Here is a 17,740-nt window from a genome sequence, read left to right as displayed (position 1 = left end):
ACCTGGTCCCTCAACACCAGCTCCATAGCAAAGAAAGCCCAGCAGCATCTCTACTTTCTGCGAAGGCTGAGGAAAGTCCATCTCCCAACCCCCATCCTCATCACATTCTACAGAGGTTGTATTGAGAGCATCCTGAACAGCTGCATCACTGCCTGGTTCGGAAATTGCACCATCTCAGATCGCAAGACCCTGCAGCCGATAGTAAGGTCAGCTGAGATCATCAGGGTCTCTCTTCCCGCCATTACAGACACTTACACCACACTCTGCATCTGCAAACAGCATTATGAAGAACCCCATGCACCCCTCATACAAACTCTTCTCCCTCCTGCCATCTGGGAAAAGGCACTGAAGCATTCAGGCTCTCACGACCAGACTATGTAACAGTTTCTTCCCCCAAGCCGTCAGACTCCTCAATACCCAGAGCCTGGACTGACACCAACTTACTGCCCTCTACTGTGCCTATTGTCTTGTTCATTATTTATTGTAATGCCTGCACTGTTTTGTGTACTTTATGCAGTCTTGGGTAGGTCTGTAGTCTTGTGTAGTTTTTACGTAGTTCAATGTAGTTTTTATACCGTTTCATGTAGCACCACGGTCCTGATAAACGTTGTCTTGTTTTTACTGTGTACTGTACAGCAGTTATGGTTGAAATGACAATAAAAAGTAACTTGACTAGATGGGCCAAAGGGCCTGTTTCTGTGCTGAGATGTTCTATGACACTACAGCACAGTTTTGTTCTGGCAACTTGGATATATTTGAGTATATTTGAATTTTTTTCTGAAAACCATAAAGTAGCTACCATAAAATTATTAAAATCTGTTACATTCAATTATCTGCTTTAACCAAAGATTTGAAATCTTGCAATATCTGTAAACATGGTGCTTTTCATCCATGCTATTTTTTGCTGACATTTTTTCAGATATTGAGCCTCTAATCTTCAGTCCCAAATGCTCCTGATCTGACTTTAGTTTATTCTCAGCATTTTGTTTTTATTGCAATATCCAGCATCTGCCATTCTTTTGATTATCCTGAAAAAAATCTTTGCTCAAGCTTTTGGTAAACCACCTGTACATGTTGAAGGACCTGGGACTGATAATGCTTCTGCAAAACACATGATAAACTTACAAGTTTCCAATAATACATGCTGTTTTTTTTCTTCTTCATATAAGCTACAATACTGATACCCTGGATTCCTACAGTTGTTACACTTCAGTTTTATTAGCTAAGAAATACTTCTGGGACATCTTAAGATCCAGAAAATACTTTTGTAAATCCCACATTATTTTATTTTTAATCTGCATTACAAAGTAATGCCCTTGATATAAATCATATGGTTCCACATATGAAAACTGTCTGATATTTGTTTCAATATTCATTGCAACATATTAATGAAAACAATTATTTATTTTACCATGTACTTTTACCATGTTTACCTTGTACTTAAAGCATTGAGTTCATTTGTGCAAAACTGAGAGAGTTGGTCTTATTACTGCCACAGCAGGGTGAAACAGATTCCCACTAAGAGGAAAAAGTCAGCCATTTATAAAGGGCTGAAACAATGAGATTATAAAATCCATTTGGGTGGGAATTACAAACACAGATGCTAACAAAAATGAACAAATGCAAAAAGACAAAGTTTGTAAACCATTACTGATCATTTAAAAATGCACCACTGGTAATTTAAAAGTACAATCTGAGACATTTGTCTGTACCTTTCTAAATTATTTGGGCACATGCAGTGAACTTTATGTGAACACAGGAATATGCAGGAATTGTCTCTTTAGGTCCATCTTTTGGATTTCAAACCAATACTGTTCAAAAGTTACAAATAATCTTCTGGAGGAACTCAGCAAGTAAGCAGCGTCTGATGGAAAGAAAAGAACTGTGAACATGTCAGAGTTCCTCCAGTAAATTGTTTGTTGCTCCACATTTCAGCATCTGCAGTCTCTTGTGCACTTGAAATGTTTACATTTCAGATTAGCTAGAATGAAATTCAATTTGTGCACTATTGTTCATTAAAACAAATTCAGACTAAGTGTTTAGGAAATTTAAACCTTACAGGCAACTAAATGCTTCATTCAATAATTCCTAAAGCACTTTGTACAAAAAAAATCCATAAATTAAAGTCTTCAGGTTCTTGACATCTTACTAGTCATTTGAGGCACCAATATTTCAGAAGACACAAACTCCTTTTTTGTATCCAGCGGGCTGCTACCGTGCAACAGTGGAAATAAACTTTCGAAAGCCATTTGACCTGTTCAAATGTTCAGTGGCTTCCTTGTTTAACTTTAACGAATCCAACAAATTTTTAATTCTTTCACTGGCTGGCTGTTTCCTCCTCTTTTTGCTCCTTCCACTGAACGACTGAGAGTTGGGAAGAAGCAGGGCAGCTAATCCCCAGGCACTGCCATTTGGATGCTTTAGATCTTCCTGCTGTAAGATCCAGGCACTCTCTCTGGCTGCTGTCACAAACCTATCCAGTTGGGTTTGATTGACATTCTTGCTAACATTCTGTGCCTGTTCAAATGGATTCTGGATGTGCAGTGGTGATGCTTCAGATTTATTCTGTTCCTTTCCCTGGAATGGTTACAGAAAAAAATAAGGATTTTGTAGTACCTACTATTTATAATACTGTCTAAAAAGCAACAAAAATTAATTCATGGAGTTTAATATATTTGCAGGTACATATATATTCTCAGGTTTATTTCTGCCTTGAGTACTGGAACAACTGAAGGTAGAAGGAAGCATCAAAGATTAAACTACATCAATAACTTCCAGAATTCCACAACTTCAGGATTAACAAGTTCATAAATACAAGAATTTATTTATTAATATAAGTATATTAATAATACACACATTGGTAAATGAAATACTTATTTAGAATCCACTTTAATATTCTTGTTCACCTGTACCACAATGACACCTTTAAAGCTTTTATTCCTGTACAAAGATTTTAAAACAGTAAAGACTGCCTTACATCAAGTAAACATCCAGAGTAACATTGTATAAATGAATTGGACTGCTGCCCAAGATAAACTGATGGGTTTTTGGAATTCTGTGTGTTTGTATTAAATTGTAGGCTTTTGGTTGCATATTCAAACTTTATACATCATTCAGTAAACTCACAGATCACTCCAGAGTTCATGGAAATAAAATCCTTCAAATTGCTTTGTGTAAACCCACATTTGGCTTCTCTGCATTAGCAGTATTGACTGCAGCTAAAAATCAAGCATTAGATAGCTCCATCATACCACTCAATTTTGTTTTGCAGTGTTGGCCAGAAAGAACTATAATCTTTGACAGTATCACATGCTACTATAATACTTATAGTAATTGATAATTAATGATAATTGTAATGCTTAATGTACTTTAACTTAGAAGGTGGAAGGCTGAAATGCTGCAAAAAGTTAGAAGATGATACTCTTAGAAAACAGAAAAGACAATTGGTGGTATAAAGAAAGTAAATGTTACCTTTATCTTTATATAATACAAGGGTGGCATACCTGCTGTGAGTCCATGGCAGTCCTATGGGCAATGAACAGAATGAGAGGAAGATGATGATCCGAAGATAAATATCTTTGGATCTACAGGGGGATGTTTGCCAGAAAGAACTACAGTCTACAAATCAGTGAATTTGAATGAGTTAATGACAGTGAAAGTAGGCAAACCAATCATCTTTGTTTTTGCCATGTGGTTGAAGGAATGGAGGTGGTCATTTTATGAAGTTGTTCTGTAACCTCCATTTTGTGAGCTATCTTGTGAACTGGTTTTGATCAGGATTAACTGTATTGAATCGCTCTAAAGCGGACACAGTGATGATCTTGATAATCTGAACTAGAAATCATTTTCAAATAATACATTATTTGTGAGCTGTTCTTTGGTATGATAGAAAGAACATGCACGTTTCTGAACAGGTTGAGTCAGCGTCTGACCTGAGTAACTTGGGCCTAGTAACTGACTGGTCCGCTCTGATTCAGAACAGAGACATTAATTACAAGTTGTCACTTGTGAGAAGTGCAATAAAATGATGCTGTCTTTGACCAGGTCCAATGGGGTGCTGACACACATTAACTAGATGGGTCAGAGCAACAAGATCGAAACACAACATTTGAATTATAAGTGTATAAAATTGAGATGCTTTGAATTCAATGCAATGACATTGTCTATTTTGCCTGTGAATAATCAGTCTTTCTTGCAATATGCACTGGTGCTTCAGACATATAGCAACAGTGGCACGAGTTACAGCGAGGGATAGAAACCGTATCCTTTGGAAAGTTACAACGTTGCCATTGGGAACGTGACTTTAGGTCTGGTTATTGGAGGATGAATTTTGCCTCAGCCAGTAGTAGACATGGTAACAAGGGTGAACCCCACAATCCAACACACTGATATAGATCAATATATGTGGGACTATGTCGTTAACGAGTTACCACTGATTTCTCTCTTGACTGTAGACTGGACACAAGTTGTGGAGGAGGCAAGGGAGATAATCTATCAATGGACTAAATACACTAAAGTAATTAAAACATACACTGATAAGGCAGAAGTAGTATTTAGTGACTCAGCTTTTGGAGTAAGTTTTGAAATTGGGGATCAAATGTTCAAATACATCCATGGGTGAGGATAGTATCACATGCTGCTATAATACTAATTTTATACATGTTGGTAATTGTAATGCTTAATGTACTACAACAGAAGGTGGAAGGCTGAAATTTTGCAAAAGGTGAGAGGATGATACTCTTAGAAAACACGAGACAATTGTCGTTGTACAGCATGTGTGAATTCAGTAAGTAAATGTTACCTTTATCTTTATATAATGCAAGTGTGGCATACCTGCTGGGAGTCCTTGGCAGTCCTATGGGCAATCAACAGAATGAGAGCAAGTTGATGATCCTAAGATCAATATGTTTGGATCCAGAGGGAGATGGTTGCCAGAAAGAACTACAGTCTACAAATCAGTGAACTCGAATGAGTCAAGGACAGTGGATACAGTCTTTGTTCTTGCCACGTGGTTGAAGGAATGGAGGGGCCTTTTTATGCAGCTGTTATGTAACCTCCATTTTGTGAGCTGTCTTGTGAACTGTTTTTGCTCAGGAATAGTTGTATCAAAGTGCTTTAAAATGGACACAATGATGCTCCTGATAATCTGCTGAACTGGCTATCATTTTCAAATAAGTTATCTGTGCGGACTTCTTTGGTACGATAGAACATGCAGGTTTCTGAATAGGGGAGGCTGTATCTGACATGATTAACTCAAGTCTAGTAACTGACTGGTCTGCTCGGATTCAGAACAGGGACATCAATTACAAGTTGTCACTTCTGAGAAGAGCAAGAAAATGGTGCCACATCGGACCAGAGTCAATGGGGACACAGAGGGATGCCTGGCGAGCGTAAACTCTTTATCCTGGGTATTACCTTGTCTCTTCTTTGACTGCTCATGGAGAATCAGGGAAACTAATTGTTTACATAGGTATTCAGTTGTGTAAATTGACATGTTTGTGAACTGAGCCACTAAACGTATTTGTCAGTAAATAGATTCTTTCTGTGCCTAACTGATAATTACTATTGAGGGTTAATCCTTGTAACAGTAGAATCATTTGTAAATAATTGAAAATAGAATTGCTTGCTTTATTACAACATATTTTGTTAGAAACTGTATCAATTTCTATTTTATTCTTTTAATAGCACATAAAATTTGATAAGCAAATTATTATGATTACTTTGAGAGAAGAAAATCCTTGCCTTGGCCTAACTTATAAACAGTCCATTGACAGGTTGACGAAACTTTAGTTCTGGCTTTTAAGTTTAAACATTAATCAAAATATCCTCTGTCTTCTCTGATGGCTCAAGTAGTATTAGTGATCCCTTTGGATAAATAATCTTCAGTCCTAATGCTTTAAAAGCAAATCAGCCCAAAAATCTGGAAGGATTATCAGTCTACTCACTGCCATTTAGATTAATCATTTAGTACAAGTTGCATTTTCCCTGCAACATCCACTTCAAAGTATCTGATATTTAATTCTTAATTATCAGTTATTGAGTAAATTTAAAATAATCCTATATTTGCTATTTTTAACTCCAGCCATAGATATGCCACTAAGATGATTTAACAAGGAAAAACAGGATACTTATGTAGAAGAGGATAGTTTTTATCTTCGCACCTCCCAGTTTTGGCAAATGTACTTGAGGACTGAGGACGCGCTGGCATTATGACATTACTTAAAAAAGGAAAGAAGGGAAGAAATAACCAATTAGTTTAACTTCAATATTGGGAAAATTATTGGAATCAATTCAGAAAGACAGTATAAGCCTTTTTTTTTTAAATAGCATAGATTAATCAAGAACAGCCTCTGTGGATTTATTACAGGAAGACTGTGATCAATGATTCTTTTTAAAGGAGGTCATTGAGGGTGATGATGAGGGCAGTGAGTCTGCAGCCTACAAAGCCTTTCAGTAAGGCTTCTAACAAACATTCACAAAGGTCAAAATAGTAAAAGCCCATGCAAGCCATGGGAAAGTGGTAAAATGGATCCAAAGTGAGCAAGGAGCAAGTTTGTAGAAAGTTGGTATCAGTATACTTCACAAGGCTCAGCATTCAGTTTCTTATTTTTCTACTATATGTTAATGACTTAGACCTGTATGTCATTTAAAAAAATACAAATGATAACACAAACAAAAAAAAGTTCCTTTTACAAATTATCACTCTGCAAAATGAACAGTGTTCAGTTTTACTGCATTAAAGGAAGTCCCCATTAAAGAATATCTATGGATTGATAGTTATAACTTGTCTAAGTTGATGTTTTCCTCTTGCTTCATACAAACTCCAGCACAGATTATTTTGATGTCTACAATCCTGTTGAAAGTTCCATTAAAACAATGCTAAATTATTATTTTAATCTAGATCACAAGTATCTCTATAATACAAAAAAACAAATGTACAATTATCATGCTACTAACCTTTCTGATATTGATGGACATTTTACTAAAAGGAAAGGATCCATAAAATTCAAAGAATTCTTGTAAGAGCTCCTCTGCAAAGAAATGTAATGAATGCCATTAGATTCACAAACCAGAATTACATGGTACTTTCACACAATCAATTTCACATCTCCATATACACCCTGGAGGTGGTGATGGATGCTAGAAAATTCAGGTAAGTGTACAATGATAGTACAGATATTATGAAAGAGCTGATGTGGTCTTGAAGCATATTAAAGTGGCTAAATCCCCAAGGCCTGATCAAGACTATCCTAGGACGTTGTGGAAAGCAAGGGATGAAAATAATGGGGAATATTTTTATCTTCCTTAGCCATAGGTAAAGTACTAGAAGAATGGAATGGAACTAGAAGAATGTTGTGCATTTATTTAAGGGGGGGGGGGCTGGAAGGTCAAGGTAGGGAACTAAAGACAGGTGAGCTCAACCTCAATGGTTGGTAAGTTACTAGGGGGATTCAGAGAGATAGAATCTATCTTCACCTGGAAAGGCTGGGACTAATTAGGGATAGACAGCATGTTTATTGTATGGGAAATCATTTATCAAAAATTTAGCTGTTTTTTTTTTAAACAGATGACCAAGAAGATTGAAAAGGACAGGAGTAAACATTGACTACTTAAGACTTCAACAAGACTTTTGATCAGATTCCACATGGTAGATTGGCCTTTAAAGTTAGGTCACATCTGACCTAGTGTGAGTTAGTTAACCAGATCCAAAACTGACAGTGGAGCAGAGGAGAGTTGTTTTTCCAGATGAGAGGCAAAGGAATCAGTGCTTAGGCCTCTGTTGTTTGCCAGACATTAACATAATGTATGAAAAAGGTGAGGCATGAACAGCAGCTTTGCAGCTGACACCAGGATTTTTGCTGTGGTGGACAATGAGCAAGATTATCCAACACTACAGCCAAATCCAGATCAACTGGGAAAATGGGCAAAGGAACAGCAGATGAACTTTAATTCAGACAAGTGTACAGTGATGCATTTTGGGAATTTCATACAGGACAAGTCAAACACAGTTAATTAGTGTTCTGCGGAGTACTGTAGAACAGAGACACGACACAAGGCAATCTAAACCATTTTATTTCCATGTTAAAGTACACAGTCTCCAGAAAGCAATTAAAATGGCAGACAAAGTGGTGAAGAAGGCATATGGCATGCTTGTCTGTATCAGTTGAGACAGAGCGGGTACAAAAACAGATGACATATCTTTAAGGTGAGAGGGGAAAGACTTGAGGTACATGTTTATTCAAACAGAGTGGTGAATACAAGGAATTAGCTGACAGAGGCAGAGGTGAGCATGGAAGATTTAGAGGTAAATGAACTAAATAGATGAAAGTGGGATGAGTTCAGGAGGCACGAGATGGATCAAGAGGCCTGTTTCCGTGCTGCATTACTTTGATTAACTTACCCAGTGTCTCTCCATTTTGGGGAGGCTTGACTTTGATAGCAGAAGCAAATGTGCAGTCGTGACTTTCAATAATATGCTTATCTTTTTCTTCTAAAAAAAAATTAGTATCATTGTCAATGTTACAGTTAACACAAATTATAATAAGACAGAAGGGAAGACTAATCAGAAGTAGCAATTAAAGCTCTAATATTGTCACAGTCAGGTTTACTATCACTGACTTGTACAGTGGCATGCAAAAGTTTGGGCACCCCGGTCAAAATTTCTGTTACTGTGAATAGCTAAGTGAGTAAAAGATGACCTGATTTCCAAAAGGCATGAAGTTAAAGATGACACATTTCTTTAATATTTTAAGCAAGATTAATTTTTTATTTCCATCTTTTACAGTTTCAAAATAACAAAAAAGGAAAAGGGCCTGAAGCAAAAGTTTGGGCACTCTGCGTGGTCAGTACTTAGTAACACCCCCTTTGGCAAGTATCGCAGCTTGTAACTTTCTGTAGCCAGCTAAGAGTCTTTCAATTTTTGTTTGGTGGATTTTCACCCATTCTTCCTTGCAAAAGGCTTCTAAGTTCTGTGATATTCTTGGGCTGTCTTGCATGCACTGCTCTTTTGAGGTCTATCCAGAGATTTTCGATGATGTTTAGTTTGGGGGACTGCAAGGGCCATGACAAAACCTTCCGCTTGCGCCTCTTGAGGTAGTCCATTGTGAATTTTGAGGTGTGCTTAGTATCATTATCCTGTTGTAGAAGCCATCTTCTTTTCATCTTCAGCTTTTTTTTTTACAGACAGTGTGATGATTGCTTCAGGTATTTGCTGGTATTTAATTGAGTTCATTCTTCCCTCTACCAGTGAAATGTTCCCTGTGCCACTGGCTGCAACACAAGCCCAAAGCATGATCGATCCACCCCCGTGCTAACAGTTGGAGAGGTGTTCTTTTCATGAAATTCTGCACCATTTTTTCTGCAAACATACACTGCAGCCAAAAAATTCTATTTTAACTTCATCAGTCCACAGGACTTGTTTCCAAAATGCACCAGGCTTGTTTAGATATTCCTTTGCAAACTTCTGACGCTGAATTTTGTAGTGAGGACACAGGAAAGGTTTTCTACTGATGACTCTTCCATGAATGTCATACTTGTGCAGGTGTCGCTGCACAGTAGAACAGTGCACCACCACTCCAGAATCTGCTAAATCTTCCTGAAGGTCTTTTGCAGTCTAACAGGGGTTTTGATTTGCTTTTCTAGCAACCCTATGAGCAGTTCTCTCGAAAGTTTTCTTGGTCTTCCAGACCTCAACCATTCCTGTTAACTGCCATTTCTTAATTTCATTATGAACTGAGGAAACAGCTACCTGAAAAAATTTTGCTACCTTCTTATACCCTTCTCCTGCTTTGTGGGCATCATTTATTTAAATTTTCAGAGTGCTAGGCAGCTGCTTAGAGGAGCCCATGGCTGCTGATTGTTGGGACAAGGTTTGAGGAGTCAGCGTATTTATAAAGCTTTGAAATTTGCATCACCTGCCTTTCCCAACGATGACTGTGAACAAGCCATAGCCCTAACAAGCTAAGTAAGGTCTGAGATCTTGGTAAAAGTTATCTGAGAGCTCAAATCTCTTGGGGTGCCCAAACTTTTGCATGGTGTTCCTTTCCTTTTTTTCTCTCTAAAATTGTACAAAACAAAAATAATACACTAATCTTGCTTAAAATGTTGAAAAGAATGTTTGATTTTTAACTTTATGACTTTTGGAGATTAGTTCATCTTCCACTCACTATTCACAGTAACAGAAAGGGTTCCCAAACTTTTGCGTGCCACTGTACATCATGAAATCTGTAGTTATGAGGCAGCAGTGGACTGACTGGCCTCCAGTACTAGATGTTCTACCATTCTTCAAGGTAGAATTTTTATACACCAAAAGGAATTGCAATGTGATGGAATGCAAATGTAATTATAAACATTCTTTTAAAGTGATTATTCTGCATATTTCAAATTAACAGGTGTAATATTTTTCTAGTAGAAGTGAGGAAGAGTGGAATATAGATCCCTATTCCTTTAATAGGAAAGTTATAAACTATTGCATTATTAAGGTTGCTAGCAGCAAAAACCCTATTAGTATTGCAGATTGAGGGAGATGTGAAGTGATTTAGTTCTGTATGAAAGGTAGGCAGAGTATTCATTAAATGGTGTTCCTGTGCATCAGTCACAGAGAGCAAACATGTAGATGCAGAAAAGTTAGGAAGTCAAATGGTTTCTTGGGCTATATTACAAGTGGTTTTGACTACAAGGGCAAAGATGCCTTAGTATAATTATAAAGATTTGTACTGAGACCACACCTAGAATATTGTGTGCATTCAATTTGTACACTTTGCTGTACTGGGAGTACAAGGAAGGTGATCAGGCTGAATCTTTGGATGGCAAGATTGTCGTCTGCAGAGAGATTTGTTTGAGTATGCCTCAATTTACTGAGTTTAGAAGAATGAGAGAGTGTTTCATTGAAACAGAAATTCAGACAGGGCTACACAGATTGGATGAGGGAAGGATGATTGTTGGAATTAGGGCTAGGATATTGAGATTATTGTGTTAAACAGCTGGATAAACTCAAAGGCTGAAGGCTTCTCACCTGAAAGCTGTCTATGTTTAATTAAAATTACCTTCACTATTCCTCCCTCAAGAAGCCACAATTCCCTAAACATGATCTCCAAATGATAGAAGCTATTTGCATTTCACCTAAGTGGCCATGAGTTATGAGAGCAGAGAGGTGAGAGAACTGGTCAAAGAGGCACAGCTGAATGGACTTTCAGCAAGTCCTTGTGCCAACCTCATGTAAATTCATTTCCAAACAAGGTTCTTTCAAGAGCGACAAGCAATTATTTACAAATTATTTCAGGATCCTCCAGACTGAAAAAATATTAAACAATTGCTTAATTGGTGCTCACAGGAACCTCAAATACCTTGGCATATTTATCACAACCCTGAAGTTAAATTTGGGACAACCTTAAACATGCTATATTATGAACTTATCTACTGGGCTGACAAAAGTGGAATAGAGTTGCTAAACTGTGCATCCAACTTTAGGATGAAGTTCAAGACCCTTATTTTCACTAACAGCCATCCCTGCAAAAGCTGTACCACTACAGGGCAAGATCTCCTGTGGCAATTCAAGCAATTGTTCGTGTGAAAAAGGTCTGATTTCTAGGAAGAATCATCAAGTCACTTCCTCTGGGGTGAAGTTAATTTGCAATTACATTCTGCACTGGAGTTAACCTCTTTGTGATGGATTTTCACAGACAATAAGTGCAGAAGTAGACCATTCGGCCCTTCGAGCCTTCACCGCCATTTTGAGATCATGGCTGATCATCTACTATCAATACCCGGTTCCTGCCTTGTCCCCATATCCCTTGATTCCCCTATCCATAAGATACCTATCTAGCTCCTTCTTGAAAGCATCCAGAGAATTGGCCTCCACTACCTTCCGAGGCAGTGCATTCCAGACCCCCACAACTCTCTGGGAGAAGAAGTTTTTCCTTAACTCTGTCCTAAATGACCTACCCCTTATTCTCAAACCATGCCCTCTGGTACTGGACTCTCCCAGCATCTGGAACATATTTCCTGCCTCTATCTTGTCCAATCCCTTAATAATCTTATATGTTTCAATCAGATCCCCTCTCAATCTCCTTAATTCCAGCGTGTACAAGCCCAGTCTCTCTAACCTCTCTGCGTAAGACAGTCCAGACATCCCAGGAATTAACCTCGTGAATCTACGCTGCACTTCCTCTACAGCCAGGATGTCCTTCCTTAACCCTGGAGACCAAAACTGTACACAATATTCCAGGTGTGGTCTCACCAGGGCTCTGTACAAATGCAAGAGGATTTCCTTGCTCTTGTACTCAATTCCCTTTGTAATAAAGGCCAACATTCCATTAGCCTTCTTCACTGCCTGCTGCACTTGCTCATTCACCTTCAGTGACTGATGAACAAGGACTCCTAGATCTCTTTGTATTTCTCCCTTACCTAACTGCACCGTTCAGATAATAATCTGCCTTCCTGTTCTTACTCCCAAAGTGGATAACCTCACACTTATTCACATTAAACGTCATCTGCCAAGTATCTGCCCACTCACCCAGCCTATCCAGGTCACCCTGAATTCTCCTAACATCCTCATCACATGTCACACTGCCACCCAGCTTAGTATCATCAGCAAATTTGCTGATGTTATTCTCAATGCCTTCAACTAAATCGTTGACGTAAATTGTAAACAGCTGTGGTCCCAATACCGAGCCCTGTGGCACCCCACTAGTCACCACCTGCCATTCCGAGAAACACCCATTCACCGCTACCCTTTGCTTTCTATCTGCCAACCAGTTTTCTATCCATGTCAATGTCTTCCCCCTGATGCCCTGAGCTTTGATTTTACCCACCAATCTCCTATGTGGGACCTTATCAAATGCCTTCTGAAAATCGAGGTACACTACATCCACTGGATCTCCCCCATCTAACTTCCTGGTTACATCCTCGAAAAACTCCAAAGATTAGTCAAGCATGATTTACCCTTGAGTAATATTCAGAGCTGCAATGACCATGTTATTTATTGTGGCGCAATCTTTAACTCACGTGTCTGGGACTACAGAATACAGCTACATTATTTGTACTTAATTTCTGCAATTATACAAGCAATTATGTTTCTCGTCTATATTTGGGACATGATTAATCACATCCATTGTTGGAAGAGAGCACATGATGAATGCAGCCATAAAAAGATTAACTCACTTCTGTCATGTGACACATACCGCAATTTAAACAGAAATGGATTAGCAGAATAGCGTCTTACTTTTAAGCAGTAACAGTGCACATTATTAAATGATTTACTGAATTTTGTAGATATAGGAATGAACATCTCAAAACAAATTAAGAAGCATCTACTTTGCTTGGTTCTGCATAATCAGAGTTTGAAGTCCGTACTCATGTTTGAATGAACTCCTACGTCACTATAAATATGCCTATGTTTAAATTAATTTTTAAAATAGAAATCAAGGAAACCTCCAAAAACAAGACACAAACTAGAAATCGGACTCATTAGAGATGAATATAGTTACCTATGCGGTAAACAAGGATATTCAGTAGTTCCAAATAAATGCTGTCTGCCTGTTTTCTTAAAAGGTAACTAAGAAGATTGTGAAATATTAAAAGGAATAGGAAGGAAATGTTATAAGTTTTGTATCTTTAAAAATGGATTAAACACCAGAGCTAGCTGAAATTATATTTTTTGAGAGAAGAATGGAAGTTATAAGCTTTTCCTAATCCTCCCGGATAAAGTTGCATGGTCAGAGGTTTTAAGGATACCTCATGATACACTGCTGCTTCAATAGAGAGAACAGGCAGCATTGTGGCCAAGTATTTAGTGGCAGCTCCAGGGTTTGATCCTGACCTTGGGAGCTGGTCTGCATGGAATTTGTATGTTCTCCCTTTGTCTGTGCAGTTGTTTCCCTCCATATCTCAAAGACATGCTGGCATCTGTAAGCTATCCTTCATTAAGTACGTTTCAACTGATGGAATTTAATAATGTGCAATCATCAGCAAATTTCCCAACATCTGATCTTATGAAGTATTTGAAAATGGTTGGATGATGGACACACTGAGCTAATTCAGTAGCAATGTTCCCAGACTGAAATGATCAGCCTCCACAACTACAACTATATTTCAAAGTGCAAATTTATGACTCCAGCTATTGAAGAGTCTTCTCTCTGAAATCCACTGACCTCAGTTAAACAAAGGCTCCTCAGTGCTGCACTCAGTCAAATATGCCTTGATATCAAGCAAATTCAACTCAGCTCTGGAATTCATCTGTAATTCTGTTTGGGTCCAACAATTTGGTTTAGTCAAAGATGCCATACTTTTTGATGACATTGCTAAGGGCCAACAAAAGGCGGGGGGGGGGTGCAAATTCAGAAGACCTTTGGGCAAAAAAAATATGATATGTGCAGACAAAATGATTTTTTGGATACAACCGCTGGATAAGGTCAGAATGGTGAGGTCCTAACCCCAGTGGACTGTGGCAGAGGTGTTAGAGGATGCTGCTGCAGTCAACTACTTTAACCGGCTGCAGCAAACTTCAGTGAGATTATGAATAATAGATTATCTTTGTCATATCACATAGAATCTCACTTTGAAATGAGCTGTCAGGGGAAGTGATTGAGGTAGGTACAATATCAACATTAAAAAGACATTTGGACAGTTATTTGTATAGAAAATGTTAAAGAGATCAAAAGTGGGGCGGGAAAATAATTGGACTAGCTTAGAGGGCACCTTGGTTGGTGCATTAAGTTGGGCTGAAGATCTTGTTTTCTCACTGTATGATTCTAAATAGGTGTTTAGCCCATGGCAAAAGTGTAAACTAGATTGGAAGAACTCAAAAACGGGGAAGAAAACATGAATCTGGGAGGCTACACTACATTTAAAACTTGAGAGGAGTTAGGATGGAGCTGCGGTGGTAGTTTCCAAGGTCATGGGATCAAGGGTAGGTATTTGGAGCAGAGGGTTGACGACTATAAATATGCAAGAGAAGTGGACAAACCCAAAAGGGAAACAATGGCTCAGAAGCAAAACACTGCCCTTGCTGGAAATTTTAGTAAGTCAAGCAGCATCTTTAGAGAAAGAACCAGAGTTAACATTGCAGATCGCTAATCTTCATCAAAACAGTTATTGATATTATCTAATACAGAGGCCAGGAAGAGGAACCAGAGTAGGAACAAGGATAAATATTTTGGATAAACACACGTTCAGAATTGGTACTCAGAAATAAACTGGAGAGAGATGAAATATTTGCTTCAAAGTGCTCTTCCAGTAGCGCTTCATCAAATGTTATATCACAGATGTAGAAGTGCTCATTTGGGTGTATAATCAATTGAAGAAATGAAGCAACTCAATGAGGCCACAGACTAACTTTACAAGAGCAATGAGCTTTGAATTACTTGGCTTGATGTCAACATCCACTTAAGCAAATTGAATGAGCTTTTCAAAAACAAAATTAATTAGTTGTGGAAACAACGAAAGAAACTGAATCTCTTCTTATTGAACCTCATTGAGACTCTCCTGAAAGGTGAGACTTGATAAGAGAATACTTCTATTGCTCACTATATAAGTATATACCGGTAGTCAATAATTAGAAGGATAAAGAGATTAGAAAAAACTTTTACTTGCACGCGCAGGGTTGTTAGGACAAGAAAAACGATTACAAAAAAGTACATTAAATAGAATCTGTAATTTATTTTAAAAGGCAATAAAATACTAGAACATGTTGAGGGTATATAAATAAAAAAACACATAGGACAGAATGGGCAGCTCTTTCAGAAGCACATTGAGTATACAGTATATCAACACCATGTATGCTATGAAACCATTGTCAAAGGATATTGAAATCTATGTCTGTATTACCTGCTAGGTCTTTTAGCTGGTCTAGTGTTGGTATAATTGGTGGATTTCTCTTTTGCAGCAGAAAAAGAATCATCATAGTCAAGGAAAAATTAGTGATCCAGGCTCCAGGAATACTACTGGTGATACCATGGACACGAGCCCAATATCGAATGCTGAACACCAGGGCCCGAACCCGAGGGTCAATATTAGAATAAATATAAAGGAGTTCTGTGCTTCTCATAGCAATTCTGTGACAAAAATAGCAAGTTAATTGAGCATATTAATAAATGTAATCAATATGTTAATTTCCTATCATTGCTTTCTCAGAAGCTGAAGGGTGGCCATCTAAATTTGTCCAACCTCTCCTTTTAGTTATTGTACTCTAATCCAGCAAGATCCTGGTTAGCCTCTTCCGCACTCTCTGCAAACTCCCAAAATCCTTCCTAGAGTGTGGTGACCAGAACTGCACATAATATTCCAAATGAAGCCTAACCAAGGGTTTATCCTCTGCAAAACAACTTTGCAACTTTTATTCTCAATACTTCATTCATGAAGGCAAGCTACCTTATGCCTTCATTTTGCGCTTTCAGGGAGCTATGGACTTACACCCCAAGATCCTTCTGTACATCAATGCTCCTAAGGGCCCTGCCATTTATACTTTCTTTTTCCATTAATCTCCCAAAATGTTAAATCTCACATTTGCCCAGATTAAATTTCACCTGATACTTCTTTGTCCAAATCTCTTATAGGTCCTTACTTTGCTGTATCCTTTCACAACCTTCAAAAATCAAAACTTCATGTTTATGTTTTAAGCAATTCATTTTCCAAGTGAATTTCTTTATTTGCTACCCTGTACAAGAGCAAAGATGTCCTGAAGATCTTAATAATGTTGAATCAGTGGTCACAACGGAATTTGCTTTCATGAATACCCATAAACTCTTCAATGTTTTTGTTGCATTTTTTAACCTTCTATTAAGTTCTGATGAAGGGTTATTAATCTGAAATGTTAATTGTTTCCTTCTCCATAGACACTACCTGGCTTGTTGATCATCTGCATCATTTTTTGTTTTATTACAGATTTCCAACAATATCAACCTGTTTTGTTTATATATAGTTACAGATAATGCAATTAATATATGCCATTGTATTTCCTGAACAGGTATTGATTTTTTTTTTAAAAAGTCAAAGCAAAAGGAGCTCCAAATAATTCAAAGCTCAACTCAAAACAATTAACTTTTTAAATATACAGCAAATTAAACTGTAGAGTTCAGTTCCCATAACTAATTAATTTTTAAGCTCATACTTGAAATGCTGTTCTACTACACCCTATGACAAATTAACAGTTGACAATGAAATGGTGAAAACCTAATGCACATGATTGTGAGGAGGCTGACAAAAGAAAATCAAATGATAACTTCCATGATTTAAAGGTGTCAGTTGAGAGCAGCTTTTAAATATCTGTTCCTCTAGGTTGATAATCAACTACTGTGCAAATAATCTTGAAACATGCAAGATATGGAAACAGCTTTGACCTTGAATATATGGGAAAATGTCCTCTTCACAAAGAAAGCTATTTTAATTCCTAATCTCTTTGCCTCACCTCTTCATAAGTTTGCTAAGAAATGCACAATAGTAAATAAACAGAAGCACAAAAAAAAAATTATTTTTGCCACAATTACAAATTCTGAAAATTCAAAGAAAAATGAACTGGTAATCTTAGTGTTTTTCATGAAAAATTAAATGCTTTTAAAATTAGGGTAAGGTGCAGGAATGCAAAAATATATAATTACACACTGCTCTGAAAAGTTACGTTTGTTGATTGCTATCCATCGGCATCAGAAGCTGTCACAGCTTCTTTTCAGGGCATTTCTTACACCCACCCAAGAAAACAGAGAACTTCTGATGAAACTGTGGCTTAACTCTGACACAGGAGTAA

At 37.6% G+C, this 17,740-nt stretch overlaps 1 protein-coding gene across 1 annotated transcript in view; it reads right to left on the bottom strand.

Moving 5' to 3' along the window:
- Positions 1-1,260: 1,260 nt before the first annotated feature.
- mtpap (mitochondrial poly(A) polymerase) overlaps positions 1,261-17,740 on the bottom strand; it is a 44,744-nt gene continuing 28,264 nt past the window's right edge. The window contains exons 6-9 of the mRNA XM_073054751.1: positions 15,826-16,052; positions 8,402-8,491; positions 6,958-7,031; positions 1,261-2,577 (exon numbers count right to left, since the gene is read on the bottom strand). Of these exons, the coding sequence (XP_072910852.1) occupies positions 2,212-2,577; positions 6,958-7,031; positions 8,402-8,491; positions 15,826-16,052 (757 nt within the window). The 3' untranslated portion in view covers positions 1,261-2,211. The remainder of the gene's footprint in view (positions 2,578-6,957; positions 7,032-8,401; positions 8,492-15,825; positions 16,053-17,740) is intronic.

Source organism: Hemitrygon akajei, chromosome 8 (genome assembly GCF_048418815.1).
Source record: "Hemitrygon akajei chromosome 8, sHemAka1.3, whole genome shotgun sequence".
In the NCBI taxonomy this organism is placed as follows: domain Eukaryota; kingdom Metazoa; phylum Chordata; class Chondrichthyes; order Myliobatiformes; family Dasyatidae; genus Hemitrygon; species Hemitrygon akajei.
This window is presented reverse-complemented; position numbering and strand designations above follow the sequence as displayed.